The 22,474-nt window shown below is 43.4% G+C and overlaps 1 protein-coding gene across 1 annotated transcript; it reads right to left on the bottom strand.

The window, feature by feature from the left end:
- Positions 1 to 3,731: 3,731 nt before the first annotated feature.
- LOC310873416 (neuronal acetylcholine receptor subunit alpha-3-like) lies at positions 3,732 to 21,634 on the bottom strand. Its single transcript, XM_083785787.1, has 7 exons — positions 21,438 to 21,634; positions 9,183 to 9,322; positions 9,032 to 9,076; positions 8,595 to 8,704; positions 7,702 to 7,909; positions 6,267 to 7,298; positions 3,732 to 4,078 (listed from the first exon to the last, which is right to left on the bottom strand). The coding sequence occupies exons 1-7, from the start codon at positions 21,493 to 21,495 to the stop codon at positions 3,953 to 3,955; spliced, it is 1,719 nt and encodes a 572-aa protein (XP_083641913.1). The 5' UTR covers positions 21,496 to 21,634; the 3' UTR covers positions 3,732 to 3,952.
- Positions 21,635 to 22,474: the final 840 nt, after the last annotated feature.

The raw sequence follows: 22,474 nt of genomic DNA, 5'->3' as shown, positions 1-22,474 counted from the left end.
GAAGCTCCACCCCTGCGGAAGTCAGCCGTGGGGGTGGAGCTTAATTGTCTTAAATGTCTGAAAATCTTTGAATATATATATATTTTTTTTTAAATTAACATAATATTTCACTCAAATCTTTGCTTCTCGCTTCTTGAGGTCCCTGGAACAAAACATTTTGAGATGTGGTTCCGTGGCCAAATAGCGTACATATAATTTTGGGGGATCCTTGACATGGAAAATGTTTGAGAACCACTGATTTAGAAGACATTTTGTAGAATCGTACTCAGGTCTTGATGGGTTAAAAAACAGTACATGCACACACCAGGAACCCTAAATATTAGCAGCATAGGCAGCCTTTATTCAATGCTAAGACCATTGCTTTGGTCAAGAACATTGGCAGGAGTAAGGACGACTAATTTGGCTACTGAGCAGCTCAACAGAGGAGATCATGGTTAAGGCATACTCAAGGGTGACTGCAGGCGTAAGGATAGGTAAAGTGAGCTATTTATCTCGTATACCTAGATTCTCCTCATCTTGGTTTTGGACAATAATCACACGACTTACCCCATACTATTTCTTTCCCCCAACATTATTTATTACTCTTTCACTTTCACACTTCTCTCGATCCTCTTTATCTCCCCATCTTTCTCCATCCTCCCTCTCCTCCCCGGGGGATTGACGACATGATGATTCTGTGCTTTATATAATAGCGCTGTTTAAAGACACCCTTGTCCTCGCCTGACATTTGCCTCATGACTAGAGCTGACAACCCATGTGGAACACACGCACGCACGCACGCGCGCACACGCGCACACACACACACACACACACACACACACACACACACACACACACACACACACACACACACACACACACACACACACATGAAACGGGGTGAGTTACCATGCAAGACAGAGCCCATCTGTATACTTTTGCATAATACCAGTATGGTATTTCAGATTTTTAGCAATATGGCAATACAACGGTTGTAGTTCTATAAAAAATAGTTATTATTCAAAACGATTACCAAGATGCAAATCGATGACAAACAGCAGGAGGCAGACAATGACATACTGTATAGTAGGAATAACTTTATTGTTCACTCATTGAAAGATTGATCATGTTGACCTTTTTTACAAGTTAATCCACATTTTGCAATTCAAAGAGTGCACTGTACAATAATGTATATGTTTGAACTGAAGTTGGTGAACTAATGTGAGATGCATGATGGTGTCATCATGTGTCCTCAAAGAATGGATGTCTACAGTATATATGGACCGTACAGCCAATGTCCTGCTCAATAGCCATGCACATCTGATTTGAAGTATTATGTAACACAGAGGTGACAGAAGTACTCTGTAGTGATTGTAAACAGTTATGACAGCTGTCGAAAAAATGCGGATGATCACGATGTTTTGAACAGCTCGAGTATGAATGTCATTTGTAAAAGGTGGTGACATATTCCATTAACCTCAGACTAGACACAGGCACATATCAGTAGTCACAGCCAAAAGTGATGTTTGACAGTGTACTGGGTTTCTCAAAAGCATCTCATGGACAAAATTGCCTTTTTCCACAGGCTCATGAGTCATGAGTCATGAGTCATGACGACGAAGAGCTTTTTTGAATCTCAGCGTCTTCACTGGATGGTTTGTGTCTTAGATATTCTTCTACACCGACAGATGTTATTGCTATTTGATACCCATTTACCCCTTAACGAACAGCAATACAATGCATTTCTAGACATTTGTTGACTACGGACAACTCTGACTCTAAATCGGAGTAAAGAGAACCTAAAGATAGAACATACAAGATAGAGTCTCATGTGAAGTCTGAAGCATAAGCTGACCCGTAAGGTCCAATTGGTTCCAGTTAAATTAACACTCTGTGTAGCTATACTGTAGAGAGGCGACGGAGATAAGTAAAACATTTCTCGCGGGGCCACTGACAGATGATGACAAGGCGTGAGGGCCGACGGTAGAGCCCAAAATAGGAGTGGAAGTGGTGGTGGGGGTGGTTGTCCATGTGAAAATGCAGCCAGACATGCATTCCCCATTGCAGCACATAGTAGTGAAGGAGAGCAAGAGAGTCAGACAGAAAGACAGATGGATAGGCCTGTCGCCTAATTGCAATTGTTTGAGATATAATCACAATTATTTTCGCATAATTGTCATTTTTCATTTAATTACCAGTATATGTTCAATGTTCAATTTCAAAAACAACTAAATAGTTTATCGCAATTATTCATGTGACTATAGACCGATTCCGTAGCTGGTCTCATGGTCGCAGCCTACGTATTTCCTGTAGGCGGACTCGACGTAGCTGCGGGGATAAAACCCTCACCAGGCGCACCTCTTCCACTACAGTGAACGGCAGAGTGACTGATGTTAGTTTGCCTCAAACTTTACTCCTTTACCTGCTTTTTTACTAACACTAACATTACAAAGATGCCCAGAACATCGAGATGAACCTGTGTAGTTTATGGCTGCTCCAACAGTAGTGGCAACATAAAAAATAAAATAAAACGGAATGTCTAATATCCACCGCGGTCAACGACGTAGAGTCTGTGGGGGCCACGGGGCCACAGCCCCCATGAAGATTCCCAGGGCCCCTTTAGGCCCCCATGAAGATTTTCGTGGACATTTTACATTTACATTACATATTTTCTGGGAATTCCGAACATTTTGGACCTCTCCGCCGGCAATCTGAGAATCCCATCGTCAAATATTCGGGAAAACAGCGCCTCCCCTGTTGTTCCTCCTCTGTCTTGAGAGACACCGGCCGTCCAAGAGGTGTTAAAAAGTGCTAATCGGGTTTCTTTTGTAGTTGTTCTTGAGGCGTGACATAATAACACTGATCAAGAATTCACCAAAGAGACCTAACCCTACACAGACTAGTGAGACTACACACTGACTCGAGAAAAGACCCATATCATCCAAAATAGGCTGATCAGTCGCTGTCTGTGTATAGGCTAATTCATTGGTAAAAGTATGCTTGATTGATCAAACTCTTCGGCTCTGACCGCGGTGGCTGAGACCAGAGCCATTGAGTAATGGTTGAGACGAAGCAGTGAAAGATACATAACGCCAGTGTACTTTATACCTCATACTTTAAATGCTTAGTATGAGGTATAAAATACAGCAGCCTTGTGTTCATAAAACAGAAAGATTTGGTATTGGGTAAGACTGGCGATATGTATCTTTCCCTGCTTCGTCTCAACCATTACTCAATGGCTCTGGTCTCAGCCACCGTGGTGGATATTAGACATTCCGTTTTATTTTATTTTTTATGTTGCCACTACTGTTGGAGCAGCCATAAACTACACAGGTTCATCTCAATGTTCTGGGCATCTTTGTAATGTTAGTGTTAGTAAAAAAGCAGGTAAAGGAGTAAAGTTTGAGGCAAACTAACATCAGTCACTCTGCCGTTCACTGTAGTGGAAGAGGTGCGCCTGGTGAGGGTTTTATCCCCGCAGCTACGTCGAGTCCGCCTACAGGAAATACGTAGGCTGCGACCATGAAACCGCTACGGAATCGGTCTATAGGCTCTATGCACAGCGGCCATTTTGGAACGAACTCGGGGCCCCTTCCCTACTTCCTTCATAGGTCTTACCATATGTATTAAGGCTCTGTTCCATTTAGTGTATCACAGTGGAATTTCAAGGACCCATACAAGGAACACCCGTTGGTTACACACCCGTACAGGGCGATTTGGAACACACTCAAGGACACTCTGAGACCCAGAGTGTTTCCAGTGAGCCAAGCAGCACCCTGACACTGTTTGACCAGAATGGAACAGAGCCTTAATTAGTATCATCGTTAACACCTGTGAAGGAAGTATGAAGAGGTCTGAGTTCTTTCCAAAATGGCTGTTGTGCATAATGTCATGACAGCGACAGCCCTAGAGATGGAGAGGCAGAAATAGCTACACAGAGAGGGGTTTTTGGAGCAGCAGCTTCCAGAACTCTTCATTTAAAAAAGCCAATCAGTGGCTGGAGGAAGAGTCCGACAGTTCCCAACACACACACCGTGACAAAAACCCACAGGAAGATCCGGTCAATCACCATGGCAACGTACTTCCAGTCGTCCTCCACCTGAGAAGAGACAGAGCGGAATGCATGGGACAGAAAGAGAACAAAATGGGACAAGAGGAGGAGAGAGGACACACGTCTTAGGAGAGGAACAGAGCGCACAAGAAGATGGCGTTTAAAGGGCAATGACACTTTGGTAGAGTTTGAGTTCTCTGTTTCTCTGTTGATTAGAAATTGATCTTCCAAATTAGTCTGCTCATTGACTTACATTGCACTGGTCAAGCAGGTCTCAAAGTCACTCTTTTAGCACAAATCAAACTTCATGTTTATGAAGCACATTTAAAACAACAGAAGCTGACCAAAGTGCTGTACGAGGTTGAGACAAACAAGGCATCAACAGGCGCCCATCAGCGCACACAAATATGTACATAAACAAACGCAAACAAAGCTGTTTCTGACACGATTTATTTTAAATATTTTTTATTTGATTTCATTTTTCAAGAAAAAATGTCAATCAACTTCATGTCAATTTTGCTATTTGAAGAAGACCCAGACTGGAGCCGCAAATCCAGAACCAGATCTTCACATTTAAAAAACATAAGAAAAATAAATGCTGTACTATGTTTCGTGATGTTATATTATTATATATTGTCAAAATGTGCTTTGTTTGCATTCGTTCATGTTCATGCTAAAAGTCTTTTAAAAGAGCTCTTTCACCGTACAATGTTACATCATACCATGGTAACGACACAACCGAAACCTCTATAAAAGTTGACACTTTTTATAAATAAATAAGTACGCCTCCCTCTCTTGAAAAGAGACATGACTGTTGCTTAATGACATCTGAGTGAGCTGATGGGTTGTAGTAATGACGCAAGCCATCACATTCACTCCAGATCACTCAAGTACACACTGAGTGGTGTGAGTGGTTTCAAGGAAATATCCTAAACAGGAATATGCATATGCTCGCGCACGCGCGCATTTGTGTGTGTTTGCGGGTGCTGTGCATGAGTGTAATTGTACAAAGCAAGTAGGGCAGAGGTAAAAACACATGAGGCGCTATGAAACCTTTAGGAGGGCGGGTGTGTGTGTGGATTGCAAGCAGTCAGCTATGGCCTATTGTATCAGGGAGCGAACTTAACCGCACAACAACATTGTCCGTAAGAAAGTATAGCTCTTCTGTATGCATCATTGAAACCTAAAGGCCTTACAAAGGAAAGACGGAGCGGCAAGCACAAACATATCAGGCTGATCCAGAGAGCCAGAGAGGCTCTCTCTCTCCCATAAACAAGCAGCTTTACTTCCCTATTATAGCTCCTATGTAAAGAGCTTTAACGCCATTTAGATCCAAGGGAGGTAGAAACACAGACTCACACAGGCACACATCCTGCAGAGTTAACTGTGAATAGAAAGCCTAGAGTCAAATCCAGTGTGTTTGTGTGTAGGTTTGTGGATGTTGCTAAGCATTTGTGTGTGTGCTTGCTTGAGCGTGCGTGCGTCCGTGCGTGCAGTTTGTTGTGGCATTTCAGGACTGCTTGGCCAAGCACATTGGATAGTAAGATTTCACTGAAGTGCAATAACTGCTACTATCATATAAACCACAATAGGGGTCAAGAAAGAGTGAGGATGAAATAGTCCCCTTATCTCTCCAGTTCTTACTGCAGGATATAATCTTAGACCACAATTCCCAAAAGCTAAAGTAGGCTGGGAATGAGACATTTCAAATCAAGTCGCAAGCTAACCAACCCATTTCCTGAATAAATGTCTGACCAAAGTACTATAGTACATAAGCACCCTATGGGCCATGTGGCCCATAGGGCAGGAGCCTATCTCCTGTTTCTATTGTGTGAGGCGGCTTTATGTGCAAGTACAGTACATACCCCAGTCATGATGTACACCCCCTGGGCATGACGCTAGTATGTCACGTCATAGGTATACCTATCCCAATCCAACCATTGGGAATGCTGAGTGTCAAGCAGGGAGGCATCGGGTCCCGTTTGAATAGTGTTTGGCATGACCCTGCCAGGGGATTGAACCCTGACTTCCCAATCTCAGGGTAGACACAAAACGCGAGGCTCCTGAGTGCATTATAGATATTGACCTTTTACAGACAAGTTCCAGAGTTGCTATTTATTTGACAAAATATCTTACTTTCACTAAATATTTTTTATCAAAGAGGCAATGAATGTTTTTCATAGCACATGAGGAAAAGTAACAAGACAGCATTGTGTTTGTGTGTGATATAATGTACCTCTTTGGCTTTGTTGCGTGTCCTCATGTTCTCAGCGATGTACTTGACACTCTCGATGGCTTGCTTGATCTCCGGGGAAACCACGGAGAAGGCCATCACAGTGCTGACCGGCGGCGGGGTATTGAGGGTCCTCGGAAGCTTTGGCACCTCTGACTCTTGGGGGGCCTGGGGCGGGACTTGTGAATGAGGGGCCTGCTTGGACGGAGGGGGGACCACAGGGGGAGGGACAGGGATCGGTACCTCCTTCCCTCTGTAGGCATACCTCCTGTCACGCTTCAGCCCTCGGTTCACCTCCCTGCCCCGCTCCCTGTTCGCCTCCCCGTACTCCACGCAGTTCATGGAGCCCCCGTCCAAGGTGGCGCCCCCTCCCCCGGCTCCACTGTCTAGCTGTGTGCATCCTAAACCCCCCACACCAACACCTCCTCCTCCTCCTAGGCTGTTTTTCCTCTTCTTGCTCCCGCCACTGTTCCTCCGTCCTCCTCCTCCTCCACCACCCATCCCTCCACTGATGCTCCCGGAGGAGCGGCAGCCCTGGCCGATAGGCCGCCGCATCAGCATCACCCGTGGCAGAACCCCGAGGAACACGGAGCGGACCCACTCCGGCATGGTGTGGCTCATGGGCGTGCGATAGTGGACGTTCAGCACGAAGATGGTGATGACGATGCTGAGGGTGACGAAGATCATGGTGAAGAGGAGGTACTCGCCGATGAGGGGAATGACGAGTGACGTGGAGGGGATGGTCTCGGTGATGACCAGCAGGAACACAGTGAGGGAGAGCAGGACGGAGATGCACAATGTGACCTTCTCACCGCAGTCGGAGGGCAGGTAGAAGACCAGCACCGTGAGGAAGGAGATGAGGAGGCAGGGGATGATGAGGTTGATGGTGTAGAAGAGGGGCAGGCGGCGGATGTAGAAGGAGTAGGTGATGTCCGGGTAGATCTCCTCGCAGCAGTTGTACTTGATGTCGTGCTTGTAGCCCGGGGCGTCGATGATCTCCCACTCGCCGCTCTCCCAGAAGTCTTTAAGGTTCACCTGATAGGGAGAACGTGTCAGTGTAAGTATAAGAAGCTACTGTTGACTGCTTTGGTGTAGAACCAATATTTGAGCACTGGATGTTGACTGGATGTATGGAGATAATTGTTTTTTAATCTCATCAACCGCATTCTTGTAGGTTTTTTTCTGTTTCACTTTCTTCAGCAAAGACGCAGCATTATAAATATGTAATGGGTTCTGTCAATTGGTGTAACCAGTATACAGGAAAACTGTGTAACAATGAAATGATATAATCCTCATTGCAGTGTAATATCATTTTAATTGTTTTATTTTTACCAGCTGTTAAAGTTTAGCCAAATAATTACATTAATTATAATTGTTGTAGTATTGTATGACCTCAGTGCTCGATATTATCTCTTTTGACTTTCAATGTTTCACTGACCTTTGAGCCGATGAGTACTAAGTCGATCTTGGCCTTGTCGTAGGTCCAGGAGCCAAACTTCAAGGAGCAATTCTGGTAGTCAAAGGGGAAGTAGGTGATATCCATGGGGCAGGAGGACTTGAAGATGGCTGGAGGAACCCACGTGATGGTGCCATCAAACCTCAGCAGAGCTTTGGTCTTGTCTGCCACCAGGAAATCACCTACAGCACTGGCAGGGCCAGGGGATATTTTGAAGCAGATTTCAGTTGTCACAGAACAGGTCAGAATAATGAAAGTGTCAACTTTGTGCCCATACTGTATATGGAACTGACTGATATTTGTGCTGATGCCATGAGAACACACTCAATATTTGGGCGTAGCTGCATTGTAATTCAAAAAGTAATTACCAAGTGCATAATTGATATGATGTTTTACATATTAAATCCCAGTTTATAGGCTCATTTTAGCCACTGTGGACGCCATCTTGAAAACGATGCCTTTCTGGTTGTTCGATTTTCCTAAAATTTTAGTATGTTATTTAGCACACCCAATCCATTGAAAACTCTATTTTATCAATTATGTTGGTTTTCAACAATACCTATATGTTAGACTCAATATTTGAGCAAACAGACCTAATGCCTTTGCACACCTTTTTGAAAACCTTATACCCATACCTACCACCACGCCAAAATACAAAAACTAGTCAAAAAGCCAAAACTTGGTGATGTCTTACGAGTTCGCCCCAGCTATAATAACTCAATATGGCTGAGTCATAGTGACATGAGCATGACGATGTGATCCACCAGCCCGCCGGTCGTCCCTTAAGACCATTTTTATATAATAAGATTAGAAGTTAAGCTTCACACAGAATTGGGGGTTATACGTAACATTTTCCACATAACAATTCATCATACTTATTGTACAAGACAATGTCAGGCCTCCAAATCTTGTTGGAAGGAACTCGGATGAACTCGATCCCATCGTACTCGACAGGAGCCCATTTCAGCTTGTAGTCGTTCCAGATCTGAAACACAGATAAACCATCATGTAACCAGATCCTAACGTCATCATGGCCGTCTGTGAAGCAGTCTGATGTCAGTAAGACCAGGGCACTATCTGCACAGAGCAACAGAGCTGTTAACTTTAACACGTTTAAAAATCTGGGGCTTTTGTATACTATTTAAATTGACAAAGCTTTGTTACCCCCTCCAACTACATACTTTTCCCATTTTCTTAAACAGTTTTTATTATATTTTGACAATGCTTCTTTGGCAATGTTTTCTCATGCCAGTAAAGCAATTTATTTCTTTTTTTTTTACATCAAATCAAGGATCAATTCAACTCTACTCACATGTCTCAACCACAAATTAGTCTCCATGATCTGATTCACCTCATCCTGAAAGAACAAAGAGCGAATTAGACTGAATGGCTGGATGGATGTGAATGATGTAAAATGTTTAAATCTCTTTTTTTGGACAGTTTTAAACGTAATTTAGCCTCACCACTTTGACCAGTTGAGATATGGAGACCTCAAACTCCACTGTGACGGGATCAGATACATTCTCCACTGGCCGTATGAACTGGTTGTACCTGCGGAATAACCTCCGGAATAGCCTGTCCTCACCTTTGGATGAGTTACAGTCTGGTGAGAGTCAGAAATGAGAGTGTTAGTAGACAGACAAGGTACCAGTGTTTCCAAAACGATTCAGCTCAAGTGATACATTTGGTGTCTCCTTTGCACAGTTTGCAGTGCCCGAAACATATTATTATCACTTGAGCCTTATGTAACAGTGAAAATATCTTGGCTGTAGTGCTGTAGTTTGTGGATTTATATTTTTTAATTTTGAGTGAAATAGTTTTGAAACATTTCAATATTTACTCCACTAACACTGTGACCGAGACCTCGGGGATAGTGCCGAAGAGAGAGGAACAGAAGTCTCTCTCTTTGAGCGCAAGTGTGGAGCCGGCAGTCGGTGGCAGATCCTGATATAGTACGATAGTATATCCGAGGTCTGCTGCTGCTATCTGGTCCGTATTGCTGTTAGCTTAATCCGTCCGTAACTTGCGTAGGCACTCATATTTATGTGTGTTGGGATGTCGGGGGTGATGTCACCCTGACGTCCCGGTTGTGATGTCAGAGAGGCACTACGTTCCTTCGTAACAAACACTATGATACACTGGGAGAAATGGGTTTGTCAGAACTTTGTCCTTTGTGGTTCCCGAAGCTACACAACCCTTGACGTCCTACAATTGTTGAAAGGTCAAGGTCATCTTTCACAAAGCCAGCATGTAGTATTCTTTCCTGTGGTGCGTGACTCTGTTTCTACCACCACCAGAAAAGACTATAGTATATGCAGTACTACCACCCCTTCCACACACACGCACACGCACACACTTTGTTTTAATGGCTTAATCAATGTCTCTTTTCTCTGCATGCAGAAAAAGAGGGCCGCGGGAGATGGAAATGGGGTGTGAAAGGCGTCAAACATTTCAGCTGCCTATTTACAGGAGTGAGAAAAGTGAAAGCTTGAAAGCTTTTAGCAAATCTCCAAGCACAAGACACTTACAGCTAGAGAAGAATGTGGTGGCCTTAGCGTGTGTGTGTGTGTGTGTGTGTGTGTGTGTGTGTGTGTGTGTGTGTGTGTGTGTGTGTGTGTGTGTGTGTGTGTGTGCGTGCGTGCGTGTGTGTGTGTGTGTGTGTGTGCGTGCGTGCGTGTGTTGATCATTTTGTGGAAGGCTGCCACTAGTAACTCTAGTGCTACAGAGCCATGCCTATCCAAGCAGAAGATGTTTCAATCACTTGGGAAAGCACGCAGAGACACACACACATGCACACGCACATGCACACACACACACACACACACACACACACACACACACACACACACACAAATTCCTTCTCTTTCTCTTAGTCTCTCCATCTCCTTCGCTTTGTCTCTTACATCCCTCTACTCACACTGACTCTTTATTTCATTCTTCATCTAATTTAATTTACTTTATTTTGACCTTTCGACAATTGTAGGACGTCAAGGGTTGTGTAGCTTCGGGAACCACAAAGGACAAAGTTCTGACAAACCCTTTAAACAAGTGTCGCTCAACAAAATAATATATTTTTGTCTTGTCTCTCAGGCGTATCAGCTTGTCCTTTCTCTTCTCTTTCCCCTGTTTCTTCTGGCTGAGTGAACACAGTCTCCCAAAGGACAGGCCTGAAGTCTAAAACTCCAGAGCCTACATATTGTAGCTCTAAAAACACTGGTAATCTGTCCTATTTTTTTTGTTGCCAGTGTCCCAACAGACTCAACACTGACACCAGTGTAAAAGGCAGAGGGAAAAGCTGCCAGCATGTTGGTTTCATCTCATATACTGTAGATATTTGAATGTCAAATTCGCCACAGTGGATAAATCAGCACAGCTGGAAGAATTAGGATTATCTCACTTTGTGATGTGACACATTGTTGGCTGTAAGATCTGTATGTTGACAAGCAACACTGTCGTACTACGGACTGTACGGAGTCTGAATTTGCAATTTAGGATAGTGTTTCTCAATGGGGCTGTTGGTGTTCTTTCTTATTTATCATTTTATGCGAGTTTAGTATAGCTTTATTCGAGTGCAGACTTTCATAATTTCATAATTAGTCTTTCATTATCTAAATCTGCTGCCAAATTGTGAATCCATGGCTGTTGGTGTATAATTGTGTTTCTATTGGTGTAATTATGGTAAATTAGTGCAGAATTCTTCAGTCCTCTGACGTCTTGAGGGAATCTACTAGTGCAGCTTGCACTAGTAGTGCTCTTAAACCTCCTACCAGAGTGCGTGGAGGTGGTGGGAGGGTGGGACCGGTCAGTCAAAGAGGTGGTGGGAGGGTGGGACCGGTCAGTCAAAGAGGTGGTGGGAGGGTGGGACCGGTCAGTCAAAGAGGTGGTGGGAGGGTGGGACCGGTCAGTCAAAGAGGTGGTGGGAGGGTGGGACCGGTCAGTCAAAGAGGTGGTGGGAGGGTGGGACCGGTCAGTCAAAGAGGTGGTTGGAGGGTGGGACCGGTCAGTCAAAGAGGTGGTTGGAGGGTGGGACCGGTCAGTCAAAGAGGTGGTGGGAGGGTGGGACCGGTCAGTCAAAGAGGTGGTGGGAGGGTGGGACCGGTCAGTCAAAGAGGTGGTGGGAGGGTGGGACCGGTCAGTCAAAGAGGTGGTGGGAGGGTGGGACCGGTCAGTCAAAGAGGTGGTGGGAGGGTGGGACCGGTCAGTCAAAGAGGTGGTGGGAGGGTGGGACCGGTCAGTCAAAGAGGTGGAGGGAGGGTGGGACCGGTCAGTCAAAGAGGTGGTGGGAGGGTGGGACCGGTCAGTCAAAGAGGTGGTGGGAGGGTGGGACCGGTCAGTCAAAGAGGTGGTGGGAGGGTGGGACCGGTCAGTCAAAGAGGTGGTGGGAGGGTGGGACCGGTCATGTTGGTGGCCTTTTGGAGACATCGGTCTGCATACAGTATGTCAGATAGAGAGACTAATATTTTCTGCTACTCTCACTAGCCTCTGCAGGGACTGTCTTGCAGTCAGCGGCTTTGCAGTTCCCATACCAAACAGTGATGTAAGATGTCAGTAAGTATTGATTTATTAAAGGTGGGTCAACTACTACTAGTGAACTTTTTTATGTTGGCTTTTTTTTTTACTTCACTTTGACCACTGGCACCACTCTTGTTTCCAGCCTATTGCTGTTTCTGCAACGACACCTGAATATCCCTGTGGGGATGAGTAAAGGTTTATATTATTTTAAACTAATCTCTAGCCCCTCAGTCACCCGTTATACGGCTCCAATGAGAAGCAACAGTGTCCGCAGTAGAGCTAACTGCTGTTCTTATAGGAACTCTTTGTCAATGGCAGACATGGTTCTGGTCATTCTCCAGCATGCTCTCAATGGTTCCTCTGTAGAATAGTGTCATGATGGATGAAGGGGAATTCGCTTTTTTCAGTCTCTGTAGGAAGTGTAAGTGTTTCTGGGCTCAAACTGCTGCTGTGAGTGTGAGCTATTGTGAGCTATATTCTCCTTGGTTTTATCCACATGGTCAGTTGCTCCACCTCCACTGTACATTGTATAATCACCATTCGTGACACCCGTGTTGTTGTCAGCTAATTTTATGATATGATTGGAGCTGGACCTGGCAGATTCAACAGTCATGAGTCAGCATGGTGAACAGGAGTGGACTGAGTGAGCACGCAACCCTCCTATCCTTGTTTGCGTGTAACTGTTGAGACTCAGTTTCCCTGTCAGCCGAGCACACTGGGTCTCAACACCCCTGTAAAAACATGTAGCAGATCTACAATCTCAACACGTAGATCAGCTATTTTCAGTAAAGAGGTTTGATGTAGAGGGGAAAAAGTAAGGGGCCAATGATATAGTCTTGGGGGACCCCGGTCTTTGTCTAATATAAGTGGTTAACAGCTCATTCCTTGGCATAAGTAAAGTATAATAGAGTACTGACGATTTCTTCATCCTCGCCTTACTGTGAAGGACAAAACACTGCTCATGTGACACTGGCAGGCTACAAAGTAAAAATAATAATAATAAAACAGGAAGCCATATGAAGTAATTTTCAAAAGCCTTGCATTGGAGGGGCTAGCGTCACTCAAACAGTGTCTTTACAGCAGCTAACAAAAAACTTTCCAGACGTTTCCAGAGGTCGTTGTCTCGAGTTGAGAGTGAGACTTTAGGCTTAAATTAAAAGTCCTTACTCTTGGGACCTCTGCTGTAATTTATTTCAGCTCTTTGCAACCTGCCTTACAAACTGTCCATCGTTCCCTGAGTCAATGCAGTCACAGAACCACACTTAAGCCTCTGATTGGGTGAGGGAGAACAAGGGCAATTATAATCAGTCAATTAATTGGACCTTTTGTTCAGTGTGTGTGTGTGTGTGTGTGTGTGTGTGTGTGTGTGTGTGTGTGGGTGTGTGTGTGTGTGTGTGTGTGTGTGTGTGTGTGTGTGTGTGTGTGTGTGTGTGTGTGTGTGTGTGTGTGTGTGTGTGTGTGTGTGTGTGTGTGTGTGTGGGGGGGGGGGGGGTAATCCAAGAACATTTTTTTTAATGTCCCAGCAGTCATTCCCCATACTCCTTTTTCTTCTTTCTGAAGATCTTGAGTGTACTTAATTTAAAGGAAGTTATTTGTAACCTTTGCCCTTTCACCGGGTTGCAGCCTGGAATTTTCTATAAGAAACTGTACTTTGTGACACACAGAGTACATTTTCTCATTACACTTTAAAGATCTGTCTCTGACAGTGACAGGATACAGTCAGTGACAGGATACAGTCAGTGACAAGTCTTCATTGTGTACAGTGCTTTCAAAAGCAACAATGAGTGAAGTCTGTCTCTATCCATGGTGTTTATTGGAGCCTAAAGCTCCAGAGAGACTTGTGGCCCCACACCAGGGGGGCCTTTGATCAAGCTTGATGTGATATGGGCCCGGAGGCATTGGAAATGCATGTCAGACACTCAGAAGTAGCTATACTGTAATTACCCTCAAAGAATAAATTGCTGGCTTTATAGTGTGTGTGTGACTGTGTGTGTGTGTGTGTGTCAGTGTGTGTGTGTGTGTGTGTGTGTGTGTGTGTGTGTGTGTGTGTGTGTGTGTGTGTGTGTGTGTGTGTGTGTGTGTGTGTGTGTGTGTGTGTGTGTGTGTGTGTGTGTGCGTTTGGCTACATCAGTCCTTGCCATACGCGGGTCCTCGGTTGGATGACCTCAGGCATCAACAAATGCATCTATATCCAGTTCTAGTTTTCAATATCAGAGACTTTGTTTGTATTGGCCACTGCAGCGCATGCAAGAGAAAAAAGGACAGAAAATAGTGTGTTGCACACTCGAACTCTATGTATTTTTCTTAATTTGATAATAATGTTTTGACTGTGTGTGGGTGTGGGTGTGTGTGTGTGTGTGTGTGTGTGTGTGTGTGTGTGTGTGTGACCATCTGATATAAGTATAGGGGTGTTGTGTAAATATTGTACAGCAAACACATGTGTGAAAACTGTGTGTATGTTCAATCTTTAGTTTTAAAATTAGTCATATTTAACCTATAGACCTACCAGTAATTTGTGTTAGAATTACGTTTTTTTATTTATGAAGCCTTCCTGAAGAAATAAAAACAGATATGCATTGTAGATTGTTTGTTATACAAAATATTACGCATGCTGCCCCTAGAATTTCTCTCAGGTCTGGTTGGATCTGGCCTAGACCTGTTCAGATTGTCCTCCAGGCCGTTTCAGGGGTATTTGTTTAAAGAATATATTTTAAAACATTTATCCTTATCCGGATCAGGTAGCACTGCAGCTACCGGTCCGTTTCGGAACAGGTTGTAACAGTTCACCCGATCTACTATGAAACACCCCATTCAATGAAAAGGAATTACAGCGATTCATAGTACATCGGCTGAACAGATTGTACTGTACGTTTTCAGAATGCCTGGCTGGGCATAGGCGTGTCCACAAAGTTTACATTTTGATAGAGCCAAATACATTGTTGGCAAGGTCATGAGATCAGGACAGTCTGAAGATTATACGTCTTTGAAATATTTCTGAACCTTGAACGCTGTGCATGTTTGAAGGTTTATTGCGAACGCAATGAGCACTAACTATGAGACCCTGCAGATCATGTCTGTGTGTCTAACTTTAAAAAAAACTTTAAAAACACTTAACTTCAAAAAACTTAACTTAAAAATAAAATCTTAAAAAAACACACAACAACTTAACTTAAAAAAAACTTTAAAAACACTTAACTTCAAAAAACTTTACTTAAAAATAAAAAAGAACTTTAAAAAGAAAACCTTAAAAAAGTATGTAATTTATTCTAATTGTTGTTATTGCCATTTACGAGCTGCGTTCGCTTCCCGCGTTTGCGCGTCTTACTTGTCAGGGGCTACAGCAGGACCAGCTGTTAAAGAAAGCTCTTGACCTCAGCTGTCATAGTCACTTTTTATAGGCACCAACCGACGCAAATATGTACGTCAAATATGGAAAAGGTTCTACTAAATAGTCATTTTTTTCCCCACCCCACCCGCAGTATAGTGCAAATGTCTAAATTAGGGACGTCCTGATTTTTCTCGTTCCCGATCCCACAATTTCTGTGTTAGTCGACACCGATACCAATACCGATACCAGTGTTGTGATCTTGTGTTGCGTCAATCAAATGTGCACTTGCAGTTCTGGCAACTCGAGCAAACTCCACATGCCCCAACATTTTATTTACCAGCCATAGTGTCAACCCCTTACCCCTGTGTCGAATCGGTGGTTAGACTGGCATATTCGCCGATAACGATATGACCCGATATGATAAATAAGGGGCGATGCCGATACTTTTCCAATACCGATACAGTATCGGGACAGCTCTAGTCTAAATTTGGAGAAATCTATTTTAAAGTTGCAATTCCCATTGGAGACGCACCATAGAACTTGTTACAAAGTGTACAAATCAGCCAGCATAGTTGTTGTTGTTTACAAGAGCCTCTAACGATCCACTAGGAGTGGTTGCCAGGTATTTTTTGCCACACAATATGTCATGGGCCAGGCCAGCCCGTGTCCTATAGACACAATGGTCGAAAGAGTTTAAAATGTTTATTTGTATTTATTGATACTGAAGTTGCATTGGTACTGTATGTTTGTCACCTGCCTCTCCTCTGCAGTGCTAGCACTCCTCTCTAGATTGGAGGGTGCCAAGTACTGTAGAGGAGGGGGGGTGATTGTTCCTGTGTGTATTATGTTTGGTCTTTATGTTAGGCCCTGTGAATGAATTGGGCCTTTGAAATATGTTTGAGTGTATATTCCTCTAAAGTATAGTAGTGTGGAAGATTACTCGTAGGCCTTAGTTGGCAGTGTGGTTGAGTCAATTGAATGTCACTTGCTGATTAGGGGATGGTTTGCCCCACCTGTATAAAAGCAGGATTGCTGCAGGTGGAGGCAGTTCAGTATTACCTGAGGCTAGGACAGACATCAGGGAGAGCTGCAAGCCAGGACCTCATCGAAGGTTAAATAGCCTGTAACAGTCTCTCAAGATCTGTTGTGTTTTTCTTAAAGTTTAGGCAGCAGGTGTATTTTGTTTCCTATTTTTGGAATGTTATTTTGGCCAGTATTTATTACTTTTTGTATTGTCACTGCACTTTGGAGGTAAATAAAATGCCTGAAATATACTTGTGGACCTGTCTACTCCCTGGAACCTCCGGCCAACATCCAGCCTTATCACACAGTACCTGATCACTCTGCTTCTACTAGTTCAACAACCGCACTCGCACTGCTACTGTGGGAGCAAGATCTGTAAACCTGGTAAACGGGGTTTGATTGATTGATTGATTTAAGTATTTATTAACAGTATGCAGAATAGGTATATTTCAAACGAAAGCACAACTCAATACAATATGGATGACACAATATGGACGACACCATAAAGCTTATTTACAATAGGGTCCACCATTTTCAATTCATTCATTCAGGTATGTGATGAACAAACAATACGGGCCCGGGTAGGCGGCTACATCAGTCCTTGCCATACGCGGATGGCGTGGATTGGATTGGATGCCCTCGGGCAACAATAAATGCCTGGGTGATACTCTATATCCAGTTCTAGTTTTCAATATCAGAGAGATTGTTTGTACTGGCCACTGCAGACACAGCATTGTATAAGATAGTTGCATGCAAGACAGATGAGAGAAAAAAGGATGCAGAAAACAACTCCATGTGTATTTCTCTGTATTTGATAATAATGTTTTGACAGTCCGCCGGCCTTCTTCAAGATCAGAGAATAGCTCGTATGGCTAACACTTCTGTACGTACTAATGAAAGATAGGTACAGTGCATGGGGGACTGGCATTGAATGCTGAGATTGTATGATTTTGATGACTGTTCCTAATTTTAACTCATGCATTGCACTTTAGTAAAAACCTTCATTGGATCAAAAGGAGAAGAGGTAGTGACTGTAAAGGCATGGGGGATAATAGCCATCAGCGTCTGCTTTGTGTATGGTGTCAAGGGGATAATAGCCTTCAAAGTCTGCTGTTTGCACACTGTCAGGTGTAGCAAGAGGGGGGCAAAGTCATTATGCAAACATCAAAGAAAGCATTGTCTATTGAACAACTAAACCTGAGAGACCTGCCAATGAAGGGGATGAGGATATGAGGGTGTGAGTGGAAGGGAGAGGATGGATAAATCATAACACTATAGTGATGTTCTGCCACCGATTTAAATTGGCAGGTTTTCACTCCAAATGACTAGATCGGAGTGAATACACTTTGTATTGTTTTTATTGCTGTAGTTACTAGTTATGTACTGTTGAACATACTGTAGACATATTGTATGTTCATTTTGAAGCTACTTTCTTTGACTACATTACTTTTACTTTAAGTACCTATTGCATTACCAGACATAACAAGGCATTAGGCAGTTTTACTCTTTATATTACAGAGGTTAAGGCAGAATGCAGCCTGTATTGTGCCACCCGGCACCGCCAACCCCTTGGCTTAACACATGAAACCAATGGTGTATTCTGACCATCAAAAAGTCCAAACCCACCAATTACCAATGATATTTTTTAAAGATTAAAAAATTAAAAAGTCTCAATCAATTTGAGATTTGAATTTATTATAGTTTCTATTTGAGAACATTTAACTTCTAGTAAAGTAAACTTAAGTAAACAAATACATGTTAATACACAAATAACATTTGATAGATTTTATTTTTTAGATAAACCATGAACCACATGTATTATTTTGTTCCCATTGTGCCACCTCCATTGGTTTCTAATTATCTATTTTTTTCAATTTTATTTTCTTATTATTTTTGCTTTATTTTACAGAGTGCACAGAGAAAGACGCTGATGAGGGTAGAGAGGGTGAACAACAGCCCAACCCAGGCAGTCTCAGGCCCAAATCAAACATGGGGACACTGCAGTTTGTGGTGGACACTTTATTCCAGCATGCCTCGGCATAGACAACATCTCAATTTAGTACATCCTCAAAACTCTGCCATCCAGCAGCTCTCAGTTCGACTAAAAATATACCCCAATCCCAAGGAATGCAGGATCAGCGATTCCTCTGTAATAAGGACAGATCGTCCAGGCCTGGATGGTAGGAGACAATACCTTTTATAGTCCACTAATCGTTCCCCCCACTGGGAGAGTGTGTGTGGCTGTGCATGTTGCGCCTCTGTGTCTCTAACACTTATCTGAATGCACAGCCCTCTGTTCAGCACCATACAAAAGCCCACACGCACTGTAAGGGATTCAGGGGTGGAGGTGAATGAACAGATGCCAGTGGTGCAAAAACAGTGACTAATTTCTATATTTGCAGCCAAGTTAAATATCACTGTATATTATAATACCTTGATAAAACTGAAACGACTCTTCCCTCTCTCTCTGTCTCTCTCTCTCTGTCTCTCTCTCTCCCTCTCTCTCTCTCCCTCTCTCTCTCTCTCTCTCTCTTTCTCTATGGGGCCCAAATCTGGTTCAGGACCAGGTCATCCTCTTACAGCACCATTTCCTCTCCCTTTGATAAGTTTAACTCAGTTCGAGGGCAACACAACAAAGCAGTCGACTGAGGCAAATCATTTTTATCTAAAGAGCATGACGGACATTGGCCAGAGCGGATGGGAGCAAGATGGTTGTAAAAGCAGACTATATGTCTCATACTTTTTTATTCTTGCAGAGAACCTACAGTTATAATGGTTGGGTTGGGACCCCCATCTGAGAAAGTATTCAAGTAGTCACCCTATACTGTTGATACCGAGCCTGCAGCAGTAGATATTTATGAAACTTTGGAATTTAACTAATCTTTACATTATCGCTCTCTCTCTACCCCTTGGGAGCCTCACAAGAGCCCCACTTCTGTGATTGGTGTATAGACATGAGTCTTGAGGCCTTAACATGAAACAAACACAATATCAAATAGGGAAAACGAATAGTGCTGAGTCTTGAAAACAGTCAACAGGCGAGAAACATGGACCACAGAACAACGTAGACTCGTAGAGCATAGAACAATGATCTAACGTATTAAAGGGTTCCAAAAGCCAAAACTTTTCAGGCCTGCAAGCCGCAACCCCCCAAAGGCCAAAATAATCATATTTGAACTGGGAACACGAACACCCCAACCAGTGGCATTTCCAGGAATTACATTTTGGGCAGGCAAGAATTATATTTTGGACAGGCAAGATGTGTTAACGTCCCGCCAAGCACAATCGTAGCACTAAAGGTTTTCAAAGAGATATACCTGCCAGACGAGTAGGATACAAAGGCTCTACCGCAACGGCCAATCAGCTGTCCACTAATAGTTCTCAGGTCTTGTTTTTGTCCTCTCTCTTTTCTCATTGTATGGATTTTGGCCAGGCCAGAAATGGATTTGGACAGGCGGGCGCCTGCCCTTGCCTTATTGTAGATACGCCTCTGACCCCAACCTGACAAGCACTTTGACCTTCCACAGATAGACATGACTCGCACTGCATGCAAGGCGTGGTGAGCTTGTAGATCAGCTATACAAGTAAGACGCGCAAACGTGGGAAGCGAACGCAGCTCGTGTGTGTGTGGTTTTGTGTGTGTGTGTGTGTGTGTGTGTGTGTGTGTGTGTGTGCTACAGCTGCGCCCTGTGTGTGTGTGTGTGTGTGTGTGTGTGCTACAGCTGCGCCCTCTGGTGGCGGGCGGGTGGTGTAACAGCGGGACAGACAGACACACAGACACACACACAGACATTCAGCCCTTGCTGTCATAGTAAGTGGCTCACTGCATTCGCAAAAAGTCATTCAATTGTCACTTTAGAAATGTGCAGATGTCCTGTACACTTATGCGGTTTGTTTGTTTACTGTTAAGTGAGGAAAACAATGTTGCTCATTAAGCTAATCATCTGGGGACCCACAGATTGGTAACCACTGATCTAAAGCACAAAAGCACATTTCAGACTAAATTTCATTATCATTGAGTTTGTATAGGCCTAGGGTATAGGCTATATGTTAAATGGCAGCCAAAAGTTTTGTTATGGCTTTATGTGTAGCATTGTAACTTTTCTAACCCAGACCTCATAACCTAATAGCTTTGAACATCTGGACTCATTCGCCCATGATTGAATCAGCACTGACAGTCAACGAGTATATATAGCCTAATGTATAAAGCTTCTGGGGAAAACTATGCCTACAGTATGTCGCACACATCGGGATCATAATCTGACATCATGCCAGGGGCACTGCACTGTCTGATCATAATTATCTCAGTAGTGCTTGGGTAAGGAAACCGTGACAGCCGGTTCCACACACTCCACAGCATCCGCGCACCGTGTTGTCCGGACTGTGCGCACGTGAAAATATCTTGTTTTAATAAATAATTCAAGATCCAGGTCAGACATGGGCTCTCTCTCTCACAAGTCATAGGTTAGGTATCCTCAAATAATAACAACAAAATTGCGTATAGGAAATGTTATGGTGCAGATTTAATCTGCAGAATTAATTCAATGTTTATTATTCCATCAACGGCAATAGCAATTGTGCAAAGTTATTTCCTGGGGTTGGAGACAGCAAATTAAAAGTGGCACAATTAAGTGCGCTGCAGTGCGCACAAACAGAGACAGAGAGAAAGCTTATTCAATTTAAAGTTATTTAATATGAATTTCACCCGGTCTTTAGTTCTAGGCTACTTTTAGCCCAGCGCATTCACTCTGACACTCTGACAATGCGCTCCGATCTTAACTCCGCGGTAGGTAGGATAGACTACTACATGCACTACAGGCGCGCCGCACTGTATCTTATTTGGATGTTGTCTTACCTTGCGCTGTGAGGAGGAGAACCAGCAAGAGGATGCCGAGTTTACCGCCGAGAGTCATCGATACATCGGCTGCGGCACTTGGCGATTGCTCCTTGTTGATAAAAAAAAAAGATGAACAATGAGAGTTAAGGCTTAATTACTGCCGGACGACGTCTGTCTCGAGGCTGAATTTCAGCGGAACATTTTGCTGCGCTCTCCTCGCTTGTGGAAAGGTTGGACTCGGTTGGACAACTTCAACATGTCCCGCCCCCACCACAACAAGCCAAACATCACGACCCGAGTCAGTGTTTGACTCATTTAGGGGTAAACTGTCGCAGTCTGTCCTATAGTGAACTTTTGAAATCTGCCTACATTTGCACTTTATTGTTGTTAACTTATCTGGATCTTGTGGCTATGGCTATGTACTGTATGTCTGTTCTATGTTTACTGGCATACTGCATGTGTTTTATAGAGCATATTATTTGAACCTGCTGTAACATGAATAGCCCAATTTTGGACATGCAAATAAACTTGACCTTTTCACTGAGTAAAGTTATATCTGTGAAAACTATAATAATAATTAAAGCAATTAGCTCCTTGTATTATAGCCTACTTAAACTTATACCCAACTGTTATAAAAAATAAAATTCTCAATCAATCAATCACATGTCTACTACACAAACTGGGGTATTACAATTTTTATTAATTGTGAATGCACAATATAGCCTGCATCAATGCACAATTTATATTGCCCAATTTATATTGCTCCCTCCTTATTTTATGTTACACGCACGCATGTGCATAATTCAATAATAGTACATTATTTGTAGGCTACTGCTGAGCTGTAAATGACCTACTTAGTCACTTAATTGATTTTATATGCATAACAATGATCAGGCGGCTTAGCATTAGCTGCTCTACTAAAGTGTTGAAGGCTGTAGAATCTGCTCTCTTCAGCACTATAGTTGGCTATTACAGTAATGCATAGTCCTATATCACCAGCAGTAATGCACTGTGTACACAGCTTTAGTTAATTACATCCCCATCTCAGCTAAATT

The sequence above is a fragment of the Protomyctophum parallelum genome (assembly GCF_964188405.1).
Source record: "Protomyctophum parallelum genome assembly, chromosome: 16".
NCBI classification, from domain to species: Eukaryota; Metazoa; Chordata; class Actinopteri; order Myctophiformes; family Myctophidae; genus Protomyctophum; species Protomyctophum parallelum.
Note: the sequence above shows the minus strand (reverse complement) of the source record. Positions and strands in the feature narration are given on the sequence as shown.